The following is a 27654-nucleotide window of genomic DNA, read 5'->3' as shown; positions in this document are numbered from 1 at the left end:
CCTGGGCCCTCTGGGGCCTCCCCCTGCCCCCACACACACTGCTCTGAGACCCCCAGTGTCTGGGTCTCCCCGCCGCAGGGCCCTCACCTGCCGCCCCCAGGGCCGCATCCCTCTGGCAGCCCCAGCCCCACCAAGCTGCCCCACGGGGGCCGAGACTTACCGTGCAGCACCAGAAGGGTTGGCTGGGGCTTCTACACCCGCCCTCTCCTTTGGCCTCCCGAGAGGAGAGGAAGGGGAGGCTAGCTAGGGCCGTGCACCTGCGTGCTTCGAACTTCGGTTCTCACAAACACGTATCACATAAACACATCCGCACGTTCCACCAGCTTGGCCGTACGACCGAGATGCTCAAAAGAAGAAAACGAACACAGCTCAGCTCTGGCTTTATTTAGAAACATAGTCTTTATATTAAGACCGTTTCTGAGCTGTATCAGCTGTACTTTGACCTGGAGATAAGAAGGTCCTTCCTTCACTGCTGAGAGGACAGCCAGGTGCCGCCCTGCCATTTTTTTTTTTTTAATTGGTGTATAATTTAGATATACCACAATGCAGAAATCTTAAGTTTAAAGGACAGCGTAATGAGCTTTGACAAATGTGTCCTCCTATGTTAGTGGCCCAGATCAACATATAAGACGTTTCCAGCAGGCAGAAGTTTCTCTCATGATCTTTTAGCATCACGCCCACACCAGTGCTTTGATTTCTATCACTGTGGATTCATTTGATCTGTTCTAGAATTGCTTATAAATGGAATTTTACAGTGTGTGCACTTTAAGGTCTTGCTTCTTTCCCACAACCCGTTTTTGAGATTCATCCATGTTGTTACATGTTTAAGTACTTGGTTACTTACTTTAATTGGTTACCTTATTACTTTTAATTACTTTTTATTAGCTTTTTATTACTCTGTTATATTGATTTATTTCTGTGTGAATATATCACAGTGGGGTTATCCATTCTTTCATTGGTGGACATGTGGGTTCTTTCTAGTTTGGGACTATGATGAACGATGCTGCTAGAAACCTTCTAGTCTGGATCCAGTTTTTAGGTAGACACACACAGTCATTTCTCTCAAGCTTATACCCGGGGGTAGAACTGCCCGGTCCTGTGGTGTGTGTATACTTAGCTCTAGGAGATGCTGCCAAACACTCTCCCAAAGGGTCCCACTGGCAGTTGGGTGAGAGTTCTAATTATTCCACGTTCCACTCCTACCCTTGGACCAATCCCAGAACCACTGAGGTTGCTAGCAATTTCCTGAAGGTTTAGAAAGAGTGTAGAAAAATGGCTCCTTTTTTTTTGTGTGTGTGACACTGCCTTCTGAGAACTCTGAGGTGAGCAGCGCAGAGCTGAGGGAATCTAAGGACTGAACTTCCGTATCTCGAGTCGGCTTCAGAGAAGTTTCTGGAACAAGTAAGGTGATGATGAAGCCTCACAGGGATGCCTGTGCCTCAGTGACCCCCACAGCTTAATGCTGCCTCTGGAGGTCTCCAGCAGCTTAGAGAGGAGGTCAGATCCAAGACTCATAAAGGACCCCACTGAGGAGCCTGGAATGACATTAGACTGAATGGAAGCCCGAGACCCATGATATGGCACCAGTGTGGCTGCCCATTACTCTTGAGAAAACCCAAACTCCTTACCATGGCCCTTACGGCACCTGGACCTTGCTCTCCTCCCCTTCCTCACCTTGAGTCTTGCTCACTGAACTCCATGCACGCCGGTCATGTGCTGTCTCTCTTGAAAGTGTCCATCTCGGGGTCTTTGCATATTCTGTTTCTTCCTGAAACACATGACCCTCACTCTTTCCCTGCTTAAAATCAGTTGTCCCTCAGGGCTCCCCTTCAATGTCACATCCTCAAAGATGCCTTCTTCAATGTCCAAAGCAGAACCAGACCCTTCTTTACATCTATCACTGTCCTTTTTTTTTTTTTTTTTATAGAACATATCCTAGTTGGTAATTATATTTCCATGATTATTTGTTTGGATCTTGCCTCGATGGCAGGGTCAAGTTCTGTATAGGCATTTCTGTCTCTAGAGCCTTTCACGGTATCTGGTAGTTATGGGATAATCAATAAACATTTGCTGGGTGAAAGAATGGGACATTGGAAGCTAATGACTCACTGGGTTGTTGGGCTGGATAACTTCTAGATCTCTCCTGCCATCTCTTCCCTGCTCTATGGATTGCCTCCCTAGGCTACATGCCTTTGGCCTTCTGGTTGGGTTGAGCCAACCAGAGGCACCATAGGGAGATCAGAGGGTAGGAGGAGAGAGAGGTTGGAATATTTCTTCCCAGGCTCCCTCTCTTCTGTGCCATGGTTGGGCAATATCTGCACTTATTTCTCAATTTAGGGACATTGTCCCTGCACCAAGTTGCCCCCCCAGAGGGGCTGGGCACCCCTTCCACAGTCACCAGTGGCCGAGGGCCGACCCTACTGGGTGCTCCCAAGCATCCCAGAGCCTGATCAGTCTCTTTGGGAGGGTGGCCCAAGACAGCCCTCCTGTCCTCTCCTCTCTGGAGGCCTGAGGTTCTGAGGTTCTAACATTCTGCCAGCTGTCTGCCCTGGGAAGGAAGGGAAGGCCAGCACCTGTGGGAAAAGACATTCCTTGGCCACATGTTGGCAGGCACCAGGGTCAGGGCCTAGGGGAACCATCCAGCTGGTAGACCAGCTGCCCGGGGAAGGGGACGGCTTGGGTCCTCCTTCTCCTACAGCCTGAGGTCTGTTGAAACTGGTCTCCTCCTCTCCTTCAGCACCACCTTTATCTGTCCCCTCCCCTGCATTCCGCCTGCCCTGCAGCAACTGGTCTCCCTTCTCTCTAGGCCGATGCATCTCCCCTCCCTGGTGCCTCCCCCAGCTTCCTCCGGGCTTTGATCCCGTGCGTGGCTCCTTGCTGCCTTCAGTGGCATGTTTGATGTGTTCTCTCGCTCACTCATGCTCATTTGTGTGTGGCTACGACATGCTGGATGCCCTTCCAGCCTTGAGGGTACAACAGTGAACAGAGCATGCTCCTTCCCTGCCCTCATGGGACTGGGACTGACGGCCCCATGGGGCACAGGCACTGATCGCCTAGAAGTAAATACATAATTACAAATGATCGAAGGACTAGGAAGAGGAAAAAGCACACCGAGGAACTTGTATGCTGGTTATGTAATTTGGGCTGTATGTAAAGAGAATAACTTGGGGGTATCTGGTGGACAGGGGTCAGAATTTAGCAGAGTCCAAACTCCGAAGCTGGGTATACGAGGTTGTGGGTTGAACTATGTCCCTCACCACAAGATTTGTTGGAGTCCTAACCCCCAGGACCTCAGAATATGACCTTATTTGGAAATAGGATCTTGACAGAGATAAATGAGGGAATTAGGGTGAGTCCTAATCCAACAGGCTGCTGTCCTTGCCAAAAGGGGAAATTTGGACAGAAAGACGCGGACACACAGGAAGAACGCTGCGTGAACATGCAGAGATTGGGGTCCAGTTTCTGCAAGCCAAGAAACACGAAGAGTGCCGGCAACCGCCCGAAGGAAGGAGGCATGAACAGATTCTCCCCTCACGGCTCCTGGGAGGAAGCAACCCTGCAACATCTGTAGCCTCCAGAACCGGGACAGAAGTTTCTGTGGTTGAAGGGCGCAGTCTGTGGTGCTTTGTGAGGGCAGCCGGAGCAGACTAGTATGGCCACCAAGGGGCCTCTGCCCAGCGCTGTTCCCCTGCTCCCCAGACTGCCTTCCCACCCTGCACTTGTTTGGATGGAAGGGCTCACGGTTCTGGAACGGACCTGCTTGTGTCCTCTTCCGAGCTCCTGCACCTGTGCCTCCCCCGTCAGGGATGGCTCTGCATCCCCTGCTCCCAGAGACCCCCAGGTCCCCCCAGGCCGTCCTCCTCCACCGCTCTCAGGGTGCAGATGCTCCTCCTCTCCAGGTCTGGGGACAAACTCTGCTCTCAAAGCCGGGAAGCTGGATGTCTCTCCCACGTTTTCAGACCCAAATCATACTCAGGCCTGAGTAAATAAATGCATGGATGTCACCCTCGCTAAAGGTTCTCACAAGTCCCTGGAACATTCCCTCAACCTCATTTCATTGCACATCAACTCAGGCAACCAAGGTCTTGCTGCAAATGACTACAACAAAGAAAACTTGGTCTCTATAACTGGTTAAAAAACTAGACTCTCATCAAAATAAAAACACAAGGGGCGCCTGGGTGGCTCAGTCGGTTAAGCAGCTGCCTTCGGCTCAGGTCATGTTCTCAGGGTCCTGGGATCGAGCCCCGCGTCAGGCTCCCTGCTCAGCAGGGAGCTTGCTTCTCCCTCTCTCTCTGCCCCTCCCTCTCTCTCTGCCCCTCCCTCTCTCTCTGCCCCTCCCCCCTGCTCATGCGCTCTCTCTCAGATAAATAAATAAATAAATAAACTTTAAAAAATAAAAACACAAAATTAATAAATTCTCTGGGCGCCTGGGTGCCTCAGTTGGTTAAGCGACTGCCTTCGGCTCAGGTCATGATCCTGGAGTCCCGGGATCGAGTCCCGCATCAGGCTCCCTGCTCGGCAGGGAGTCTGCTTCTCCCTCTGACCCTCCTCCCTCTCATGCTCTCTCTATCTCATTCTCTCTCTCTCAAATAAATAAATAAAATCTTAAAAAAAAAATTAATAAATTCTCAGAGAAGAGTATATGCCTGGAACCGTGGGAGCCGACCAGAGACTCATGTTTATCATGAAACTACTGTGTCATGGTGGAGTTTTACAGGCTGCATGTGAGAATCACCTGAGAGCTTTAAAAAAAAAAAACAACCAGGGGCGCCTGGGTGGCTCAGTCAGTTGAGTGGCTGCCTTCAGCTCAGGTCATGATCCCGGGGTCCTGGGATCGAGCCCCACGTCGGGCTCCCTGCTCAGCGGGGATCCTGCTTCTCTCTCTCTCCCTCTGCCTGCCTCTTTGCCTACTTGTGCTCTCTCTCAAAAAAATAAATAAAATCTTAAAAAAAAAAAAAAAAGAAACAAACCAAACGCTTGGGCCTGAGATTATTCCCGGCTAGGGTGGGGCCTGGGATGACGCCCCACCTCCCTTTTCCCAGGTCCCAAGTGAGTGCAGGTGAGTCTGGTTTGCAGCCAGGATGGCCAGGCCTTGGCCCCCGCTGGAGTCCTCGGAGGCTCCAGGGACAGAGCGTGTGCATTCAGGGCCTGGGGGCATGCTTGCAGCCTTCTGGTAGCTCTGAGTCCAGCCCAACGGTGGCCACATTCCTTAGGTTGCCTCGCTCACTTCGCAGCGCCCTGACTTCAAGACAGAGCCTGCACTCCTGTGGTGCTGTTGCTTCTCTGGTTAGATCCCTAAGACAACAGTACCAGGAAGGCAGGGCTCTGGGCTGTGGCCTCCATCTGACAGGTGGAAACGGTGCGGCTCTCTGATCGGATGGGGGGACCGCCAAATGTGGGGCGTCCCCATTGGGTGGGGGCCAGTGGTGCGGGCATTGAAAGAATTCATGCAAGGCAGGACAAAAAGTTTACTGAATACACTGCAAGGGAATGAAGGACAGGACAGCAAAGGAGAGACCGACTACCACGAGGCGGTGGTGAGGGGCCACGGTTATAGGGCAGAGCGAGAGGGGATGGGGAGCAATGGAATGGTCCCTTTTTTTTGGTAATCTTAGGAACTGTGCCTGGTTGTAGTTGGTCAGTTAGGGCCTATAGCTATTATGAGGTGGGTCGCTTAATGAGCCTGTGTGCATCCAGCTCAGTGGTCGCTGTGAGCCCTTGTGTCTTTTTTTTTTTTTTTTAAAGATTTTATTTATTTATTTGACAGAGAGAGACACAGCGAGAGAGGGAACACAAGCAGGGGGAGTGGGAGAGGGAGAAGCAGGCTTCCCGCAGAGCAGGGAGCCCGATGCGGGGCTCGATCCCAGGACCTGGAATCATGACCTGAGCTGAAGGCAGACGCTTAACGACTGAGCCACCCAGGCGCCCTGAACCCTTGTGTCTTGATCAAGTTTCCATTGCTGAAGCCTGTGGTCCTAAAAGCAGCCTCTACAGAAACCCCTTGTTCAAGGTCACCTTGACTGGAAGGTGGCTTGACTAGACTCCTGACTGTTAGCTCAGTGCCTTTTCCCTTGCTCCCAACCAGACTGAGTGTCCTCTGAGCTTTATGCTAATAAACTAAATGTGAATATGGCATATTTTCATCACCCCACTGTACCACTTTTGTTATATAAACAATAAAACAAACAAACAAAAGAAGCCCAATCAAACTGGCCCCAAGTAGTCCCTGAAATCTGGAAAGTGGGCCAGATTTGGCCTGGGCCACACGGACACTGCAGATGGACCCCCAGGTAACTACAGAGAGCACCAAACTCCCTTTCTTCCTGAGATGGTATGTTTGGGTTGCAGATGTATGGGGCTGAGCGTGGTCTCCCCCATGGTGTCAGGAAGTAGATGCCCCATAACCACGCTGATAAGTAGCCAAAATTCACAGCAGGCATCTTGGAACCTGCTGTTCTCTGCTTTCCTGGGAGTTTTTTTTCCAGCTGTGTATCCAATAATAGGACACGCATTTGAGGAAAAGGACATGGGAGGAGAGAGCTGGGGCCTTGCCCCACTCCAGCTGGGTTCTCCATCAGCTGCTCCCCTGCCCCTGGTGCATATGGCCACCACTGTAGCTGCAGGTGGGACCCAGGCCACCCCAGGTCTCCTGTGGCTCAAGGCAGTGCCTGGGCTGAGTGCTCATGATGTGGTCCACAGCCTTGAGGATTCTCCCCAACTGGCTTCCTCCCTCTGTACCGCATACCTTTTCTCAGTTTCCTCTTTGATTTAAAATAATTTTCCCCCAAGTCTTTGGCCATTTCTGTCAGTCTGGGGAGCAGGAGAAGCAGGCTGTCCTTGACCAAAGAGAAGGGCTCTCATGGCCAACCAAAAGGCCCACCCACTCCATTGTAACTCAGTTCCACTTGCCACCCTCATATGATCCTCATCACCTCTTCTCTGCATAGCTGCAAGGCCTCCTCCTCCTAGCTGACCTCCCAGCCTGCAGTCTCAGTAGGCCATCTTCCTGCAGACCTGGGCCTAGAACCAACAGCTCCCAGGAGCCTTCCTCATCTTGCTCCTCCAGCTCCTGGACCACCCTGTCCTGGGACATGCTTGCCTTTTTGCACTATCAGGTGGCATGGTGGTGTTGATCTAGGTGCTGGGCTCCCTGCTATTGTGCACACCTCCAGGACTGAATCCAAGTCTGCTTCCTCAGGTTCTAGAAGCTGGTGCAGAGTTGGCCTTTGGTGGTGTTTGCAGAGTCTACATTCCACTAATTGAGCTCTCTGCCAACATGGTGCTGCCTTGTTCAGGGTGTGGGTTCAAGGCCAGCGCTGGGCAAAATTGTGACAAAGGGGCCTCAGCCCCAGGCTTCGTGTTCTCCTGCTCGGTGCCCCTACGCAAGATCCTGCACGTCCCCCTACCACCGCTGTCATCTTCAAAACCCTCCTCATTACCACTGTGATTGAGCACTCACCTTGTGCCCTTCACCGTGAGACCCTAACTGCAGTCGCTCCTTTTATCCTTACCCCACCATCTGCTTTCAAGGAACAATCTCGAGTCCAGTCACATTCAAGTTTGAAGCTCAGTCAGAGCTTGATGTACCACCAATGGTGAGGAACAGAGGCCAAGGCACCGAAACTGTCGTGATGGGTTGTGAGGTCTCGTGACCAAAAAGGGAGTCACTCAGGGGAGGTGGTGACCTTCCTGGTCCTGCAAAAGCTCCAGGGAATGATTATGGGATAGGCTGGGCCACTTTGAAGGATACCTTCTCCTATGTGGGGGGGCTCATGGCAAGGTCTGATTGGCTGAGAGCTCCCCAGTGGCCCAGCTGATTGGGTGACTGAAAAGTCCCTCCTCAGCAGGGGCGTGCCCCAGGCACTCCTCTCAGAAGCCATCCCTCCTCCGTGCTGAGCCCTGCCCTGAGATGGCCCCTGCTGGGGCCCAGGAAGAGTGGGGGCTGGAAGCCTGTCGGTGCTCAGCAAATATGCCATCTCTGGATGCTGGTGCATCTTAGACCTCACCAAGAGGCGGGGCTGCCGAGTAGCTCCATCACCACAAGGAGGCCACGTCGCAGCATGGCCTTTCCATAATCCCTCAAGGTGACTGATCAGAGTCAGGGGCACGGACCTGCAGCCCCCAAGGGACCCCAATTCACTCTGTGCTTGAACAGCTACCTCCCCCTCTCTGGGCCTCCATGTCCTCCTCACTTATAAGATGAGGGACAGGGCCAAAGGCTCTGCTGAGGCCCCCAACGCCCATCCTCCAGTTGTTCTATGCCACACCCCTGAGGTGAGGAGCAGACAGCGAACGCAAGGCCCACGGAAGTTGGGAAGAAGGGGGTGCGTGGTCAGAAGTCAGTGGTAAGAAACCCAAATGTCTGGAAACACTCAGGACTTATTTAAATGAGCTACTCCCAATGTCCCCACAGGGGCAGCTGACATCAGTGACAGACGTTGTGAGTGGGTCGATGCATCAGTGGTTTTTATTGCTGTTAACACAGTGGCCGGATGGCGCCTGGACATTAACAGGGCATGAGGGTGAGCAGAACGTCCTCCTTCACGGAGCTTTCGCTGCAAAAGCTGTACCTGCAGACAGCAGTGAGAGCTTTGTCAGTGTTGGGCAGCTTTACGTGGGGTTTTGGGCTGTTAAGAACTGGTCATGGCTAATTTCCAATTCACAAGGAATGAGGGGAACACTAGGGTTGTAGCTTCAACGAGTCACTGGAAAACCGACTGGAGCTTGGAGCTTCCTGAGACAGGTGGCTGGTGTCTGTGACAAGGTGGCCTGTGGGTGTTGCTCCCAGTGGCCCTGGTCTCTGCGACCTCAGTCTGACAGGACCGTCAGGGCTTGAGGCAGCGGCTGGACCTCTCGCTGGCCTCCTTCTCCACAAGTACCCGTGCGCCCTCCTTCAACACAGCAGACTGGTTGGCAGATGGGCTCTCTCTGGACCGAGCCCCTCTGGAGACGGGATTCAACCTTCTAAAAGTGACAGTAAATAGAGCTCCTACTCACTACGGGCGATGGCGCTGACTCACCTGGGCAGACTTCATCCTCACAAGCCATGTGTGAGGAGGTGTTACTATGAGTCGCACGTAACAGGAGAGGAAGCTGAGGTGCGGAGGGCTCTCAGTGAGTGGAGGAACCAAGGTGCAAAGGCAGGTCTGATGCTTTAAACCTCCCTTGACCTTGCCTTCCACACCTGGAGTCGGTGGTTCTTTCCCTTTGGGCTCCCCACTCCCTGCCTTCCAGGGGTGACACGGGGCTGGTTACTCTGAACATCAGTGTCTCCATTTGTAGAAGAAGGCACCGTTCCCTCCCACGATTGCCGAGAATCCCATGTTAATAATGCAAAATGTCATGACAGTCAATGTAAAAATGTATAAAAGATTAAAAAAAAAAAAACAAAACCCAATGCGGATGTAAGTGGCTATCATGCCCATTATTCCAAGAACCATGAGCTTCTTGGGCCTCCCCGCCTTTGATCTCTGAAGCTTTGCTGGGTTTTCTCCCTCATCTTCACCACGGTCCCTTTGCATTTCACTTGTTTTTCCTTATTGCCGTATCTCCGATCCTACTTCCGGTTCTGCCAGCACCTTGAGCCCTGCCGCCTGTGTTCGGGGCTCCCTGCCCCTTATACCCCAAGCCCATCGCCCCCACTCACGTCCTTCCCAGTGGAAATCCCTCAGCCCGGGAGATCCTCGTGGCCCCCTTTCCCCTCCATCATGGCCTGCCCTGGCCCCCTGGCTCTCTGCCCTCCTCTCTAGCCACGCTCTTTGGGCCTCTCTGGTGAGTTCTTTCTTCTGTCATTTGACCTTTCATGTGAACCTTAGGTCCAATGGTGCTCAACAGCTAACACGCAAACTCTTCAAGAGCAGGCTCTGCCTTTGCATCCCCTACCATTTGCCAGGCATACAGTAGGTACTTAATAAAGTCAGAGGAAGGTGGGAAGAAGATGCTGGGGGTGGGGGAGAAACCAAGAGAGGGAGAACTGCATTTTTCCTTCGAAGCCACGTCATTGGGGAGGAATTCTAGTCAGCAGGCTCCTTAGTAGGACTTGCAATCCTAATGGGGCAATGAGAAGAATTCGAAGGGTGTCCAAGAAGCGCTTGGACTAAAATCTTGATTTTTCCATAGCCTCCCCATGATGATGTTGATTTTTTAAAATGTTACTTACTGGCTGTTTTCCTAACATCAAAAAATTTGAGTAATTTGACAAATTCAGCTTTTTTTACCCCCCCCCCCCAAACTAGTTTGTGATGTTTGATGCTGTTTTGATCTAACTATATTTTAAAAATCTGATGTCCAACATTAGCTTCTCTTAAGGTAGATTTCCTCTGCGGTTGATAGGCAGGGGAAGAAGGGACTCAGGGATTCAGGCCACTGGAGGGTTCAGGTGGGAACTGATGGCCTCAGGGCCTCAGGGCTGGCCTTGAGTACATTCTGTTCCATTTCTAGAAAGTGCAGGAAGTCACAGCCTTTCCTCAGAAAACCTGGAAGGTACAATACCCTTACTGATTTGGTCTTGTATCTGTTTCCTTCTTCAGATCTGTCTGTGAGCAAGTCATCTCCTGGAAACACTCTGCATTTTTAAGGTTCTAATGATACCACCTTTTTCTGACACCTTTTTAACTACACAGTCCCAGGATCCAGGCTACGGTCCATTTCCTAATGGGGCTCTGGGAACTCATTTTAGAGGCTCATTGTCCTCCGATGGGGGTGGGCAGGGAGGTCCTGGGTGCACCTGGAGCCTTCAGAGGGCTCTCCACCAGCTTCCTTAGTGCTCTGCTCTAGCTGAGAGATCCTTTTGCATTACCACCTGGCTGGACCAGTCCCTCTGTCCTCCCTGACTCACAGGGATAGGGAGGACTCCACAGGGGTCATTCAGCCTGAGATGTGACTGTGAAGTCTGCCAACCCACCCTCCCTGCCTGGGGGAGTCACATTCTCTGAGGTCCGAGTCGAGCAACCTCACCTAACTTCCCAAACCTCAAGACCATCAGTGACCATGTTCCCAGGATCCCCTCCACAAAGCCACCCCAGGAGTGTTCTACTGACCACAGTTGTGGTCCCAGCCTTGGGGGACAATCGCTTTGCCCCCCTCAGGTCACTATGCCCACATCCCTCCAGCTGCTCTACAGTAAAGGACACTGAAAGTCAGGATAAAGATTCTGCAAGGATTGTTACCTCAGCTCTCCCTTGTCCTATCTCAGATTTTATATATTTTGCTAAAATTGCTTTTTTAAATTATCCTGAAATTTCATGATCTTCCCCTCTTTAAAAGGTAGCTACTCTCTAGCTCATATTTATAAGCTTATACCATCAAAAATTATTTCTTTCTTCTCTTTCTCATTTTTCCTCCTTATCTTTCCTTGAAGGCACGGTGATACCATCTGTATCCTTCTCAGATAGGGCTGAGAACACCCGACAGAAAAGCTTTATGCCATCTGTCAATTGCTTGCCCGCAAAGAAAGGGCACCAGATGGGTAGATTGTCTTGGCTTTGCTGGCTGAACCATGACTAACTCTCTGGGGCGAGTTTCCATTACAAGCACCAATCTCTACCAACATCCTTAGGCACAAGCCAGTGAAGATATACATACACTGTTTTCTCATCTCCCTTTTGCACGGTGATCTTGGCTGCGCCCACTTTGGGGAAGGTTGGGTTTACCACGTTGTTATTCCAGAGGAACTTGACTTTTTCAATTGTTCCAACATCAACCTTTGCATCAAATTCATTGGAATGGGTAGAGCCTGGTTTGAGAATCCCCCTTGAAATAAAGAGATAGAAACAAGCTCTAGTGACAGATAAGGCCAAAACACTTTTTTCTACTCGAGATTGCTGAGATCAGTTCTTAAAAATTAATTCTCAAATAATGGATGAAGAAATGGAGGAGCCCGTTATACGCCAGCAGCCTCATACTATTATTTGAATATTGTTTTCTCAAACTCAAGTTAATTTCTACTCAAAATGTTCTTATAGAAAACTATATAATTCCTTCCTATTATTTTTTTTTTTCTGGAAGAACTATTTGTATAGTAATAAGTTATCCACTTCATTTAACCCAACAAGCGTGTGTTTCTATGCTAATCAGGAAACATGACATCGGGGGGCGGGTAATATTAGATATATTCTTTTAAAAATGCATCTACTGAAAGAGAAAAAACTAAATGCCTGGTTTTATAATTGAGAAAAGAAAATTGTCAGCAGAAGTCTGAAATTGACTTTACCACATAAAGTAAATAATTTAAAATCAATTGATAAAAAGATGATAAGCATTTCGGTACATGGATTTGAAGGCCCTGTATATCAGCCAGTGAGATATGATGCTAAAAAAGGAAACTCACCTGAAGACATCAAACTGATGAGTATTTCCCTTACTTCCAAACAAAGCAACTTTGACCTGACCAGTGGCTGTTCTTCCAGACAGTGTTAGGGAAACCCCGTATCTCCAGCCTGCACAGGGGATAGAAAAGAGTTCAATTTATTCATGCATAAAACAGTTGACCCAAATTTCAGATCCTGTCCCCCACCCCCTTACACTAAGACATCAAAATATAAGAAATCCTACCTGTTAAGGTACAACTCAAACCAGGCCATAAGGAGAAGGACATCTCTAGCAGCATCCCCTCTAGACCCGCACTGCCCAAGAAAGGGGCCACTACCCACATGTGGCTGCTTAAATTTAAATGCAAATTAAATAAGATCAAAAATTAATTGCTCAGTCTTACTAGCCACATGGCAAGTGCTAAATTACCACATGCGGCTACCCCTTACTGTATTGGACAACAGAGAACATTTCCATCATGGCAGAAAGTTCTGTTGGACAGCTCTGCTCTAGAGGGACCGCACTAGGAGATGAGATGAAAAGAGAAGGGACACGGGCTTGTTCCCATGTTTGGAAAGGTGGCTCAAGAGTGCTGTCCTGTGACAACAGGTCTGTGTCACATCTATGCAGCCCCAGTGGCCCAAGTGGTGTCCAGCAGAGAGCAGGGCTCAGTTACCCAGATCTATACCTGCAGAGCTGTCTCAGTGCCCATGAGCACGCATGCACACAACCTACACACATATAACTACACTGAGTACACACACCCGCACACGTGCACACATATGTACATAAACAGCACACATCGCTTGCCTCACTCCTACTCGGCTTTCACATCCTCAGAGAGATTGTCCCCGTCCCTTTCAGGGTCAGGTCCTCGGTTCCACGGTTCCACAGCAGCGACCTGCCGCACCCAGGCCGAGCGTAGCTGCGTGCTCAGTCCCGCTTTCTCTGCCGGGATGTACCTTGCACGCATAGACTGTCTCTCTCATCCCTGCATCCCCAGTGTCTAGCGTAGTCTGTGGCTCATAAATAAGTGTTGGTTGATGAATGAATATGTGGTTTTTGCATGTTTAATTTGTTGTTTTGAAATATGGGCCAGCATTTCATGCATCCCTACAACAGTAGAAGGATTGATTAACCAGTGTCCTTTTTAAAAATATGTAGAGTGATGGAAGTGTTCTACATCTTGATTGCAGAGATGGTTACATGGCTCTTCATCTATCAAAACTCAAAGAACTCTATTCCACAGAGGGTAGTGAATTTTGCTGTATATAAATTGTACCTCAATAAACCTGACTTCAAAACCTAGATAAGACAGATGTTATATTTATGTCTTTATATAAACACTGTCTTTTTTTTTTTTTAAAGATTTTATTTATTTATTTGAGAGAGAGAGAGAATGAGAGAGGGAGCACATGAGAGGGGGGAGGGTCAGAGGGAGAAGCAGACTCCCTGCCAAGCAGGGAGCCCGATGCGGGACTCGATCCAGGGACTCCAGGATCATGACCTGAGCTGAAGGCAGTCGCTCAACCAACTGAGCCACCCAGGCGCCCCTAAACACTGTCTTTTTTACAGGGCAACTTCTTAGGGAACTGTCACAAGACAGGTTGGCACAAGGTGGCCCAACAATGTCCTGTCTCTACCCTATGTCCTAGACGATTCAGCAGATTTTTGGGAGAAATCACCCCTTCCTGATTCCCACCCATCCTTCACCAGAGAGGGACCCCTGCCAGGGGCATCGGGGACAGAGGGACAGAGAGGGGAAAATGGGGCATTAGGAACTGGGCCTCTTAAGGGGCTGAGCCCAGCAAAGAGCTGGTCCCGAATAAACGTTTGATGAATGGATAGAAGAACGGGTGTGCATGACACAGTCTTCAGAATGAAAAGAACAATGGACTGTGGAATGGTAAAAATGCAGGGGTATAAAAATTGCCACAGAGATGGGCAAGTGGCTATTATCCCATCATTTATGCTTCTATTCATTTCATGTTATTGTCACAAAATGGAAGAAAAGCAGACTCTTTCCAAATCCTTAGGCCGAGTCTTAAATGGGATCGTTTGGGCAGATGTGTCCTTTCACTATGATAGAAGGTGCTCCCAAGTAGCTCAGGTTAGAGCCAAGCCCCTCTTGTCTAACAGAAGCTCAACTTCCTTGACGTGGGTGAGCAGGGGCAAAATACAACTTACGAGCAAAATTGCTGGAGTCTCCTGTGTTCAGGAAGAATTTCTGCGGCTCGCCACTTGTCTTGCTGGCAAATTTATCAGCGTAGTGGCCCATCTGGGGGCACCCTTGATCTGGGCAGGGGAAGCACTTGTTCTAAGAAGAAGAGAGAGATCTAGCTGTAAGGTGTGAACTGGTCTTTTTCTGACCCACACATCTCGGGGAGCAATTCTCCTACAGCCTGACTTCCCTCACCTGTAACAGGAGGGAGATTGATTTCTAACTGACCTTCACCCAGGACAGGACCTCCCAAGACTGATGTACATCCCATCAGGATATACTGATGCCTGGGCCCCAGGTTAGATTGATGACACATCCTATCACGTGATGTGCTGGTGAATGATCAACAGCCAACTCTGGGACAAAAAGCCCCGAGAGCGAGAGCCTAGCATTTGCCAATTTCCGTGGTGTAAATATGCTGCAGTCAATTTCAGAGGCCCAACCCCCAGCCTGGTATCTAGAACCTGAGCATCCACCTTTCCTTCTCTCTGGCGTATGAATTCTTCTCTCATACGTTCTTCTGTCCTTGCTCTGTCCTTGCTCTGCCCTTGGCAGAAATGTGCACCCCTTATCTTCCTCCTAAAATCTATGATTTTCCAAGCCAGATTCAAACACTGCCTTTTGCAGGAAACCTTTCTAGATCATTGAAATGATGGGTCTTCTGATTTCCCAGCATCTTCCTCACCCACATGACTTATCTAGAATTTTAGGCACCACCTGCCTAAAATTTTTTTCCCCTCTGCTTCCCAGGATCATAAACTCTGAGGGGCAATCCAAAACAAGTAAGGGATGGTCAGAAACTGCAAATTTCCAACACAGCAGGACAACCACCATCAAGGAGGGATGATCGCTTACAGACTCAAAGGCCCTGTAGTTAGCGCAGGGGTATGAAGCAAACCCAGCAGGGTTGAGGATGCTCTCTGAGTAATACTTGTAACTTCTCAGGTGATTGCAAGCCACAAAGTCCCGAGTTCCTGGGGAAAGAAAGGAGGAAGTCTGCATAGGTGGTCAGGTCAGGGGCCAACAATGTCTCTCTCTCCAAGTGGACAGGTTCCAAAGTGGGACCACATTTTCAGAAATTTAAGGTAAGGTAAATTTAAGGTAAGTCCAAAAGAAATGACAGTTAACTTAAAGAGGCAGATTTCTGTGTGCCATGCAATGTTCTGAGTACTCCACATGCATTGTTCCTATAATCCTCGCCTTTCTAGGGCATGGGTACCATACCATTCCTAAGTACAGACTGATATACAAATTCCAGCCTCAGATGTACAGATTATAGTGAGGAAGGGGCAGAACTGGGGATTAAACCCAAGCCCATATGGTGCTTGAGCCCTTGCCTCTAACTATTGTGCCATCCTGTGTCCCAGGCACCAGGCTGGAGGTCCTTGAAGACACAGCCAGATGTGACGTGACCTCTCAGACATGACAAAACCAGGGCAAGGACATTTAGGATAGTTCCATGCTGTGTTTAGGTGAATAAAAAGGAGAGTCGAGTAACTTTAGGTGGCTCTTTTCTCTCTTGCATAGCCTCTTGCCTTTCCTGATAACCTTCTTTGGCCCCCATATCTCCTGTTAAGGGACAGAGGTCACAGCGCACCTGCTAGACATGACCTGAACTTGCTTGATCATTACTCATGGAGAGCTTAAGCAACCCTATCCATGTAAACCCTCAGAAGGTTGTAAGAGACAAACATATAAATCTGCATTCTTAATACCTGCTTTGATGGCATCCATACGTGCTGAGTTATTTTGATCAAATTCAATAAAAATCTATACTCCTTAGATACGGTCAGACCACTAAAAGTTTAAACCTGTGTGGTGCCAAGTGATGACTTGGGCTGAAAAGTTCACTTATCCATTGTCCTTTTGACCTCATCAGATATAGAATCTGTATCTGGAGGAGGACCTCTACCCCAGGTGCGCTCCACCAGCAACAAAGAATAACCACCTGGAACAGCACAGGCTCAGCGTAGCCTTCCCTACCGGTGATCATTTCTCATCCTGACCCAACATAAAGGAGTAGTGACTCCCATTGTGCAAATGACCTTGCCTTTGAAACGATTGGGGAATATTCTATTTTGGCTACAGAATTGAAGCCAGTTACATGCGCTTGAACAATATCACTGACTCCCAAGGGAGAATTGGCAGAAAAATTCTCTTAGAGCCAGGATGTTTGCTTTCATGGTATTTCTTTTCTTCATTAGGTAGCTACCAATTAATTGCTTTAAGCAACTGTTTTGTCATTCTTTGTCACTTGTACAGCTGGGATGTGACGCGCTGCTCTGGATTTACCTTCCCAAATGCCATCTAGGTCCACGATCTGGGACAGGGGGTTCTTCGCGCATCCTGGCATTTCCTCTCCTCCATTGGGGAAGAAGTCAAGGTGACCCAACAGTTGGCTTGTTCCAAAACCTGAAATGTTTGGGACAGCAATGAGCTTTTCACCATAGAGGGCTCCCTTGGTTCAAACACAATGGCACATGCTTGCAGCTAAAGCATCATTGGGCTCACCCAGGAATGGGATGAGGGGAGCTGCATCTGTATGAATCACATCAACAAAGTCAGCATCGGTGGGATCGAGTCGAACCTCTTCAGGTGTACCCTGAAAACTTGCTTCTACAGGATCCAACCCTAAAAGAGATGATCAGTGATGCAGACCAAAAGACCTGGCCATAGGTACCAGCAGGACCACGGTGTACAGTTGCTCAGGCTATGCATTGCTCAACCCAAGGGATGCCATACTCTGAAGTCATGCAGTGCCATGGCCCTGTGTATTGAATATAGGGACAGAGAGTTTCAATGTTGCTCCTCAGTAGAGGGCTCCAGTGCATGGATAAAGAAGAGCAGGTTGCTGGAGTGGAGGGGAGTGGGAGGGATGGGGTGGCTGGGTGATGGACATTGGGGAAGGTATGTGCTATGGTGAGCGCTGTGAATTATGTAAAACTGATGAATCACAGACCTGTACCCCTGAAACAAATAATACATTGTATGTTAATAAAAAAAAAAAAAGGGCAGGTGAGCCAAGAGATTTAAATTTGTCTGACCAAGGATTTTTTTCCCCCACATTATTTTCTCCCATACTTGCAGATCTTTCTCCTTTAACATTCTTTTCCTCTTCACAAGTTTGAAGAAAAAAGTAGTATGGTATCATAATTAAGAACACAGATTCTGGAACTAGGCAACGTGGCTCTAAATCCCTACTCAGCTGTTTCTTGGGCAAGCGGCATGACCTTGGGCAAATCATGCAACCTTTTTTTGTGTGCCTCGGTTTCCCCATTTATAAAATCCGGGTAATAATGTGGTTATACTAAGATTAAATGAGATAAGATATATAGGTTTTAGCACAGTGCCTGGCATATCATCATGGGCATATAAGTAAAATATTGATTATTGTTATTTCCTCCTTCTTGGCAGGGCTCCTGAATTTGTCAATAGCTCTTTGGCAGTCTGGCCAGAGCAACTGAAAAGGCATAAACATAATTGTCTACTGAAAATAAAAGGGAGAGCTCCTATAAAGTAGAGGCTTGCTTGAGCCACATGACAGCAGAACCGGGTTTGAATCTCAGTTCCGCCCCTGATTCATTGCATGATTTGGGGCCGGTTATCCAATTTCCTGAGCTTGTTTCTTCAGTTCTGAGAATTAAGTGAGGAAATGTAAAGCACTTGGCATAGCATTTGGAACAAGTAGGCACTTCATCTATGCTTACTATAATAATGATAATAGCATTATATTATTATAATGGTATTATATAGATATATTTTGTTGCTGTTGTTATACATTAGAGGCTTTGCTTGGGTTAAAAGAACGATCTGCAGGACTGGTGGCTGGGTTTCCTCTACCAGGAAGTGTGTGACTTTCATGTGCCATTCTGCCCTTGATTTCAAAGAGAAGGGGGCAGGGACTAACAACGTGGACTCTTAATTGTGTTTGCTCAGGTTCACACTAGCTTTCTTCTCCATTTTCCTGGGTGCTTAGTCCTGCTGAATGACCCACACTGCCAGGAAACATGGATCTAGAGAGGATGGGTGGGGACAGAAGTGGAAGAAGCAAAGGGAAACAAGGGGAAACAAAAGCACTACTTCTCCTTCCACAAAGATGGGCCTCCTGGGGGCTTCCTGAAATGTCCTGTGTGGGCTCTCACCAGCTCTACCACGGCTGAGGGGACAGACTACTTTGGGCCAGCTTCTAGCTGGACTGTAGGCTTATACCACGTTCTGGGGATACTGGGGACAAAACCTGGGGCCCTGCCCCTCAGGCCTTACCTGTAATCCTGCCCAGGCCTGGAGTCCTGTTCCCTGCCTCTCCAGCCACGTGGGCTCCCAGGCTGTGGCCGATGAGGTGGACTTGGGAAGGTGAGTAGCTGTAGTTTTCCTGGAGAGGGAAGATTGTATTTTCAGAACATTTTTGTGCCGTGGTTTTTGTAACATGCAAACCTAATGGGACTCCTCTGCTGAAAACCTTCTATGGCTCCCACCGTCCTCGGGATCAAGCCCAAAGTCATTACAAGGCCCTCAGAACTTTCCTGACTCAACATTCATTTTTCTAGATTCTAGCCAAACCCTATGTGGAACTTTCAGGCCTCAGATACATCATATTCTCTCATCTTTGGGTCTTGCCATCCACTCCGCAACCACTTGCCCAGCTCATGTCAAAACAGCCTACACATCAGCTCTCTACGTAAAAGTCTCTCCCTGGGAGACATCCTTAATCACTCCCCTAGCTCCCTTCCCCCCGCCTGAATTAGCTGCCCCCTCATGAGCTCCCATTAAGCCCTGTAGTGCCCCCATTAGAATGCTGACCATACTCTGTTGTCATTGTAAGTCTTCATCATGAGCTTCTTCAGGGCTGGGATGTATCCTTTTGACCTCTTAGCAGAGCTCCTGACGCTGTGCCCTCCGCCCTCCCCCAATACTGGAGAACAAACAAACGACATAAAGCTACGAGTGTTTGCACATGTGGGGCTCAGAGGTGTTCACCCATTTGTACTCATTCGTTGATCTTCAGTGCCTCCAGAACAAACACCATTGGTTTTAATTTTTGCAGGGGTGCAGAAGTAGTTAGAAACAACCGGATCTTCTGTAGACCCCTTAACTCTAAGACAGAAATGGCTGGGGCCTTTATTTGGTATAGAACAGAATCATGAAGAGTTAGTGACTTCACTGAAAGGATTAAAGACTTAAAGAAGTAGCCAAAATGGAAGAGCAGGGTAGATAAAAACAGCTGAATTGATTGTGACAAACGAAGTTCTCGGACACCAATAGGATCATCAAAAGGGCAAATGCTTCCCCTTTGGTTCCACGTGACTCTCCCTGGCGATGTCGTATTTGTCCCACGGAGAGAGGGCCTGGTGTAGTGGGGGGCACCCGGGCGCTAGGCAGCTCTTGTATTAGCCCGTGCTATGCTTTGGGGGGCAAATCCTTTGATCTTTTTGGGCCTTAGTTTTCATATCTGTCAATGGAAGATGATAATAAAAGTCCCCACCTCTTAAGTGTTACCTATTACAGACTTTTCTTCCACTGCCGTGTCATTATTAAGGCAAATTTCAGTGTTAGAAGTAAGATTCTGAGACAAATACCAATTCTTTCTATTTCTTTTTTAAATATCTAACTCCCAGCTGCCTCTTCAGCCAACAGAGACCAGTGGGCGCTGCCTGCCTCGGCAGCAGCCCAGCCAGCGGACTCACCGAGAGCATGCTGAGCAACTGGGCCACCTGCGCGCCCACCACCCGCACGTTGTTGGCGGCCTGTGTGTACGTGGTTTGGGAACCTTTCTTCCAGTCCACGCAGATGCAGTTCACCTCCTCGACTTTGAACATGTTCTGGTGTTGAAGAGACGCCAGGATGTTATCATAGGGGCACGTGAAACCACATCCAACCAGGGCTCTGAAATGGTCGCTAAGAGTTATTATTGGTCGTTGGGTCTTTTCCTTGTTGGCCACTGAGACACTCTAGGCTTTGTTAGGAATCCTGTCAGTTGGGAATTAGCCCTCGGAGTGCTCGCTACAGGAAAGGCAAATCCATTCCCTCTCTAGCTTGTAGATTAATTAAAAGCTGGCCATTCCCTGGTTTTCTTTGACCAAATTCAGTAAAGCTGATTAGGTCGTGGGGAAGCAGTGGCATCATTAGAAGAGCCCTATTTTGAAGAGGAAAGGTGTCAAGTGCACTCCCTGGTGGCAAAGGTCTAAATGACCTTGTGGATTTGACCTCTAGCCATCCTCTTAGCCTAGTGGCAATGCTGCCAGTAACTGGCCTTGCCTTCACCCCAGGCTGCTGGGCATTTACTAAGTTTTTACAGTCAAGATAGCACAGTATTTCATGGAGGAAACACATATAGCAGATATTTGAAAAACAAAACTGCACTGACTTAAAAGAGATTGAAGAATTCTGAATGGAAAACTTCTTCCAGGATGTCAAAGAAACTGATAATAACCTTAGACCTTCTTGCCAGGTAGTGCATGCGACCAGCTTGAGTTTAAAATGGTACTATGGGGCACCTGGGTGGCTCAGTTGGTTAAGCGACTGCCTTCGGCTCAGGTCATGATCCTGGAGTCCTGGGATCGAGTCCCGCATCGGGCTCCCTGCTCGGCAGGGGGTCTGCTTCTCCCTCTGCCCCCTTCCCTCTCGTCCTCTCTGTCTCTCATTCTCTCTGTCTCAAATAAAATCTTTAAAAAAAAAATAAAATAAAATGGTACTATGAACTTAAAATCTACATTTTAGTTAGATCAGAAAAATAGAATTTTTCACATATGTGATCCTAATAAGTGTGATCACATACACACAGAGACCAAGAGCTGTTTCTCAGGACCTTTATTTTTAAAGCAACCCTGAGGATTCTCTTACCAACCGGAGGAATTTGGGGTGTAAACGATATCTTATGACTTATCCACTAAGATACGTATTCATGAGGGGCCCCTGGGTGGTCGTGGCTCAGTCAGTTGAGCAACCGACTCTTGGTTTCGGCTCAGGTCATGATCTCAGGGTCGTGAGATCGAGCCCCACGTGGGGCTCCGTGCTCAATGCGGAGTCGGCTTGGGATTCTCTCCTTCTGCCCCTTCCCCCCCCAATAAATAAATAAAATCTTTAAAAAAAAGATACTTATTAATGATGGGAAAGATGAGATGGCAAGAGCTAAACGCCTGGTAAATCAAGGCCAACTGCAGAATGACTTTCATTTTCTAGGTTTGTAACTTTCCCTGTTGGCATTATAGGCGGGAATTATTAACATGTGTGGGGAAGGCAGGTTGCTAGGGTACATTCTTAGGTGTCAGAGAGATAGATTGCATCAGTGTATGCATCAGAGGAAAGGATGATGGCATGTTACGTATTCGTGTGGGTGCCTGTGCAAGAGTGTGTGCACGTGTGTGTGTGTGTTCTTCCGTTGTCTGTCCTTCTAACTGGTAGACGCAGTCTTACATATAGTTTTGGCACTTCCTATTCTGCCATTTGGTCTCCTGGTCCATCGTAAGTTCTCCATTTGTCAAATAAATGGTTGTAGCAACGCATCATCTCAGGGATGAACAAAAAGAACATAATCCTTCAGTTACAGGCAAACCAGATGCCCTCACTCGAAAAGAAAGCAGATCTTTGGCCTTGATTTTGCCAGAAGTAAGATCGTGGACATGTGTGCCTGCCCAGCAAATGCTACCGCTTCAGGCCACGGATGTGGTCCGGAACTGTGGAAGTCAGTTCTTATTTTTGCAAGGAGAGGCATTCTAACTGCGTAAAGATAACCTCTTATGTAGGGATATGTAGGGATTTCGTGTTTTCAAGCTGATCTGCTGCGCTCGCTGAAAGGGGGGAGCTTTAGCGGGCAGGGGAGGCAGACTGCTGGGCTGGGAGCCAGCCCCTACCTGGCACATGTCCAGCAGCCAGTTCTCTTCTCCCTTGTCTATGAAGCCATGGATGATGAACCGGGTCTTCTTGTCTGTTTGAAAATTTGACGCCTCAATCGTCGATGGGTCAGAGGGAAGGAGAGTCTGTGACAAAAGCAGAATTTTGCATTATTTTGCAGCCCAGTCACTCGGGCCAGCTTCTTCTTCCCCATCTCACCTGTCTCAATGCCATGACCTTTCCAAGCTTAGCACAAAAGCCACCCCCTACAGGAAGCCCGCCCTGACTCTCCTTTTCCTGCCTGCCCCTGCCCCCAACCCACCCACACCCAGTCAGGAATTACTACCTCCAGTGGGGCAGGATTACAGCTCACAGTCTTACCTTTCATAGGGTTCTTGGTAGATGGCAAGCTCTTGGCCCCAAACCAGAATCCCATAACCAGTTAGAGGTTCTGGCAAATGTGAACAATTCATTCATTCGAGCCAACATTTTACAGACAACCTACTCTGTCCAGGTCTGGCTAGGCCTGGGGAGCGGCTGGAGGGATAAGGTGCGACAGAGCACGGTGGGGGAGGAGGGTACAGGGAGACAAGGAACTTCTAGTCTGATGGGTGAGCACAACCCCTCCCCCAGTCACAATGACGCTAAAATGACAGAGGTCTCACTTGAAAGTTGTTTGGGTTCTTGTTGGTGTAGAGCAGGAAGCGGGTGCCGATTTTCTCGGGGCTCCAGGGGAGAATTTTCAGGGGCCTGATTGCAGTCCCCGCCCAGGGCTTCGAGTCAGAAAAGCACCCGATTTGTTCATAGCAAGCTTCCTTTGCTGTAGGGAAAGGATGAATCTGCTCACGGCTCAGCGCCCAGGCTCTGGGAGGTCACAGCTGCTCCGGTCCTCACTCTCCTGTCTGGGGACACTCTGAAGACAATGGAGACACCCTGCCTCTCCCCAGTGCCACCTTCTGATCTGGGACCAGTGCCACTGAATTCCACAGAGACCCCAGCTGTGCGGCCACTTGGAGCCACCATCAGAACTTAGAAGCTCGCATCCCCAGCTCTCCAGATCTATTTATTTGACTAATGGGATAATGCACACTGATAAGTCAGTATGTTAGCCCAGGTGGGTGTTTAATGCTTTACCTAGAAAAGTCTAGCCTAGAGCACCTGGACATGAAGACCGGCCAGTGCAGTGATGCTCTGACGTGGGTCCCGTTCGAAGTGCCTGCTCTCTCAGGCAGCAGGTCAGCCTCCCCGCCCCCCCACTGCCCCGCCCCGCTCTGGGACCTCAGGGTTGTCTGGAGCCGCTGAAAGCCTGCCCTGCCATGGTTGGGCTTCCTCTGGCCAGTGCTGAGATGCTGCATTTATGCCCTTCCCTGGGGGCAGGTGATGTTTCCTACCTTCGACGGCTCCCAGCAGAAAAATCGCGATTGTCCAGATGCTCACCATCTACAATAAATTCGGACATTCTCAGCCTCACCAAACGTTACCAGAGCAATGAGCACAGACTCTCGGGAATTCCAGGCTCTATGCTTCGACCCCTGCTGGGAGGATGGCAAAGGGCACTTACCCTGTGGGATGTTCCAGGCCTTCCCCGCCTCTCAGGCAAGGGCCCAAGCCTTCTTTTTATCCTGGAGCCTTATCATTTGGATCCTGCTTCAAGGGAACAGCAGCTGATGAAGGCACATGCTGTGTGCACTTAATATTGTAATCTGCACAAACACACAAAACAAGGCTAATTATAGCAGTCAAATCTTCCCACAAGTCTGGGAAGATGAAAGAATGCTTCATTCAAAGGGGGTGAAAGGTCCCTACCTTTGTACCTATGTACCTGTGCATGTAATTAGGAGCCATGGGGGCCCCACTTTCTCGTTTTCTATTTTATCACCGAGTAGTTCACACACCCCAGTAAGGACACAGCAGCAAACTCTAATAATGGAGGGTAGTATTTTTCACCTGGAATAGATGGAAATGTCCCCCAAATAGCTGAAAGTTCTGATCAAGAAAATCTCCTCTCTCAGTCTGTCTGTCTGTCTGTCTGTCTGTCTCTCTAATGCTCTCTGTCTCTCTAGCAGTCTAATACCTGAGCACATGAGCTTTGGAGGAGACTCAGCAAACCCCACAATAGCCTAAAACATAATCCTCCATTAACTCCCTGTTCCAGCGATCAATTGTCAGGTAATGAATCAGCACAAAACATAATGGTTTAAAACAAGAGCAGTTATTCTATTATCCTACTAAAATTTTGAAGAGCTAAGCTAAGGAGCCTCTAAAAGCCCATATCATCAGGCCACGTCATGTCTGTGGAATTTCCCCAGACTTTCTGAAGGTTGCACACCTGTCCTATGAGATCAGGCCCCTGCGAGGCCCTCATGAAGGACCCACTGATCCATGCATCTGTGAGTAGCCTGGCCAGTTCACACCACAGGCAGATAAGCCTTCACATGGCAAACACCACCAGTGCCCTATTGCACTCCCCCAAATTAGATACACCTGAACGTCAAAGTTCACACACTTCCTGAATAACCAAAATTCTGGAAGACAGTCTTCCTATTGAAATGCAAAAGACTTCCCCTGGGGTCATAAAGAATCACAGCCAATAGTCACTGAGGCTTCCTGGGTGCAGTCACTGGGCACGTATTACCTAATTTACGTCTTCAACAACCCCCTGAAGTGAGTACCATTATTTGCCCCCCTTTATGGGTGTGGAAACTGAGGCACAGAGAGACAAGTAATTTGCTTCATGCTGATAAAGTCACCCAGGAAATGAGTGACAAGATGGGATTTGCATTCAGACCAAACAGAGTGAAGTAAGGACTTGCCAACATTCAGCTAATCTGAGCAAGTTGTCTATCAGAGTTGTTGAGGGTCAACCACAGAGGAGAGGGGAGAAACTGACAGAGAACAGTTGAAACAGAAAATAAATTTCCCCTGCAGTGGCAGACTTGAGTCGTATGGGTGACCTAAGTGATGAGATATTGAAACTTTGGAAATCTGTTCATATGGTCTAGGAAGATGCTGGAGCAATTTATAGACTGTGGTGAAGTCAAAGGCATTTATGCTTTTTTTTGACATTGCGGTGAAGAGATTCATGATAATCTAATGGTGGATGAGTAGGTAAAGTGGTTGGTAGGTGATGTCAGATGACCTTGTCTGCCTCTTGGACCTCTTCTCTTTACCCTCCACATTGGCCTCATTGGCCACCATCAAACATGCCAAATCCTTTACCGCTTCAGGGCCTTTGCACTTACTGTCCCCATATCCTAAAACTCTCCTTCCTAGACTTTCACCGGGCTGGCTCCTTCTTGTCATTCAACAGTTAGTTTACATGTCACCTCTTTTTAGTGAGGCCACTGCTAAGCACCCCTGAAACCCATTCACTGCCAGCCCCCTACCTGGCCCCAGACCCCAGTTCCCTAACACCTTATGTGTTTCCTTCAGATCACTTGTCACGGGTTATAATTATCTATCTTGTTTATCTGTTTATTTTTTTTGCAATCACACTTTTCTCCCCTTGGAATGCAATTCCCTAAGGACAGAGGGACAGAGACCTCATCTGTTTGGGTCGCTGCTATACCTCCAGGCTCTAGAACCATGCCTGGCACTAAAGTGGTTCTGAATTAATGAAAGGATGAATGTACCCATTTTACCCTTATTTTGAGAGTGCATTTCAGGGCTGGGGAAGGGAGATAGGACACTGTTTAAAGGAGGGGAAAGAAAGAGATGTTGGCCTTCTGATGAATAGGCAGAATGGAAGCATCTGATTAGATTTAGGGACAACAGTCATCACATGATCTGCCATGATTTTCCTGGGGGGTCAGGCCCGCAAGCCTGCTCCCCCTCAGCTCACCTCACTGCCAGTTCATCTATGGGCTCCATGCTTACCCCAAGGGAAAGGCCCTGCCTCAGGTGTTACGATGGTGGAAACTGCCTCAGGGTGATCAGAGCTGATGGAGAAATCCTCCAAGCAGGACAGGAGGGTTTAATCTGCAGCAGCCATGGGGTTCTGGTGGTGACAGTGCGTGTGGGCTCCTGACCCTGGAAGATAGGGACACGGGCATTCAGAGAGTAGTTTTCTTTCTTAAAAAAACTGTATTTCACTCATGTTTGTAAATGGGTAATGAATGCATGCTCCTATACATCTGTTATGGTACAAAGTTAAAATGGTTCCTTTACCAGCTCTTTGTGTGTCCTTCCAGAGATATGTATATATATACTATATTTTACTTAAAAATATAAATGGTTGGGGGGCCTGGGGGTGCTCAGTCAGTTAAGTATCCAACTCTCAGTTTCAGCTCAGTCACGATCTCAGGGTCTTGAGATCATGCGCCGCAGTGGGTTCTGCGCTCAGCATGGAGTCTGTTTCGGATTCTCTCCCTCTCCCTGTGCCCCAGCACACACCACCCCCCTCCACCCCCACCCATGCGCAAGTGCTCTCTCTCCCTCTCTCAAATAAATAACTAAATCTTTAAAAATAAAAATAAATAAATAAAAATATGAATGGTTAGTATATATTACGCACTATTTTGCAACCTGATTCTGAAAAATTAACTATGGTCCTGAAAATAATTCCTTATCAGTGCCTTTAGATCTGCCCCAGTGTTTTTTCCAGCTGCACAGTATTCTGATATTTGGATATTTGTCAATCTTCTTCTGATGAACATTTGATTATTTTCAATCTTTTACTATTAAAAACAATGCTTTAGTGAATATTCTTACACATTTGTCAGCTGGAAGGACGTTGTATCTGTGGGATAAATTCCTACAAGTAGAACCCTTTAACAAGGGTTAAAAGATATGTACATTTAACATGTTGATAGAGGTTGCTGCCCCAGGTTTCATTATCCGAAATCCCTGTGTATGTTGGCTACTCTCTCCACCCGACTGTTGAAATAATAGTGAAGTGGAGACCATGAGCTATTTCAACAGTCAACTTTTAGAAGTATGCTAGTGATAGTTCTTTTGGTTGTAAGCAACAGAAATCAATTCTGACTAGCTAAATTTTCTTTAAAGGAGATATTCATTGGAAGAACATTGCAGCATCTCCTGGAATCCATGAAGTTGTTAAACAATGAGATGTAGGGAAACCTCCCAAATGGGACCACCCTAGAGACCTCAGCAGGTTGTCCTTAGATCCCCTCTGCCTTGGACCTGATACTGCTGCAGGCTATGTGCATCTCAGCCCAGAATTTTTATTTACCAGACAATTGGCTTGGTTAGGTCAGAAGCTGTCTGTCCCTTGATTAATTAGCAATGGGATATGGATCCTGTTGGGTGTGCCTGCCTGAAGGGACTCATCCCTG

General features: G+C 48.4%; 1 protein-coding gene across 1 annotated transcript; it reads right to left on the bottom strand.

The window, feature by feature from the left end:
- Positions 1-8447: 8447 nt before the first annotated feature.
- On the bottom strand, positions 8448-23948 carry PNLIPRP1 (pancreatic lipase related protein 1). The gene is made up of 13 exons (XM_035029820.1): positions 23922-23948; positions 23752-23800; positions 23026-23180; positions 22381-22506; positions 20215-20349; positions 18794-18902; positions 17042-17161; positions 16823-16942; positions 15386-15504; positions 14497-14626; positions 12329-12437; positions 11584-11751; positions 8448-8570 (listed from the first exon to the last, which is right to left on the bottom strand). The coding sequence occupies exons 2-13, from the start codon at positions 23798-23800 to the stop codon at positions 8507-8509; spliced, it is 1404 nt and encodes a 467-aa protein (XP_034885711.1). The 5' UTR covers positions 23922-23948; the 3' UTR covers positions 8448-8506.
- Positions 23949-27654: the final 3706 nt, after the last annotated feature.

Source organism: Mirounga leonina, unplaced genomic scaffold (genome assembly GCF_011800145.1).
Source record: "Mirounga leonina isolate KUSES-001 unplaced genomic scaffold, KU_Mleo_1.0 Mir_114, whole genome shotgun sequence".
Classification (NCBI taxonomy): Eukaryota; Metazoa; Chordata; class Mammalia; order Carnivora; family Phocidae; genus Mirounga; species Mirounga leonina.
Note: the sequence above shows the minus strand (reverse complement) of the source record. Positions and strands in the feature narration are given on the sequence as shown.

What these genes read in the sequence shown, in the direction of transcription:
- PNLIPRP1 (XM_035029820.1), bottom strand. Translation starts at nt 23,800, where the DNA reads ATGGTGAGCATCTGGACAATCGCGATTTTTCTGCTGGGAGCCGTCGAA. An exon ending in GGCTGCTGGACATGTGCCAG is followed by an intron (nt 20,350 to 22,380) that starts GTAGGGGCTGGC and finishes CTTCAACACCAG; the next exon opens with AACATGTTCAAAGTCGAGGA. An exon ending in AGACTCCAGCAATTTTGCTC is followed by an intron (nt 12,438 to 14,496) that starts GTAAGTTGTATT and finishes TCCCCTGTGCAG; the next exon opens with GCTGGAGATACGGGGTTTCC.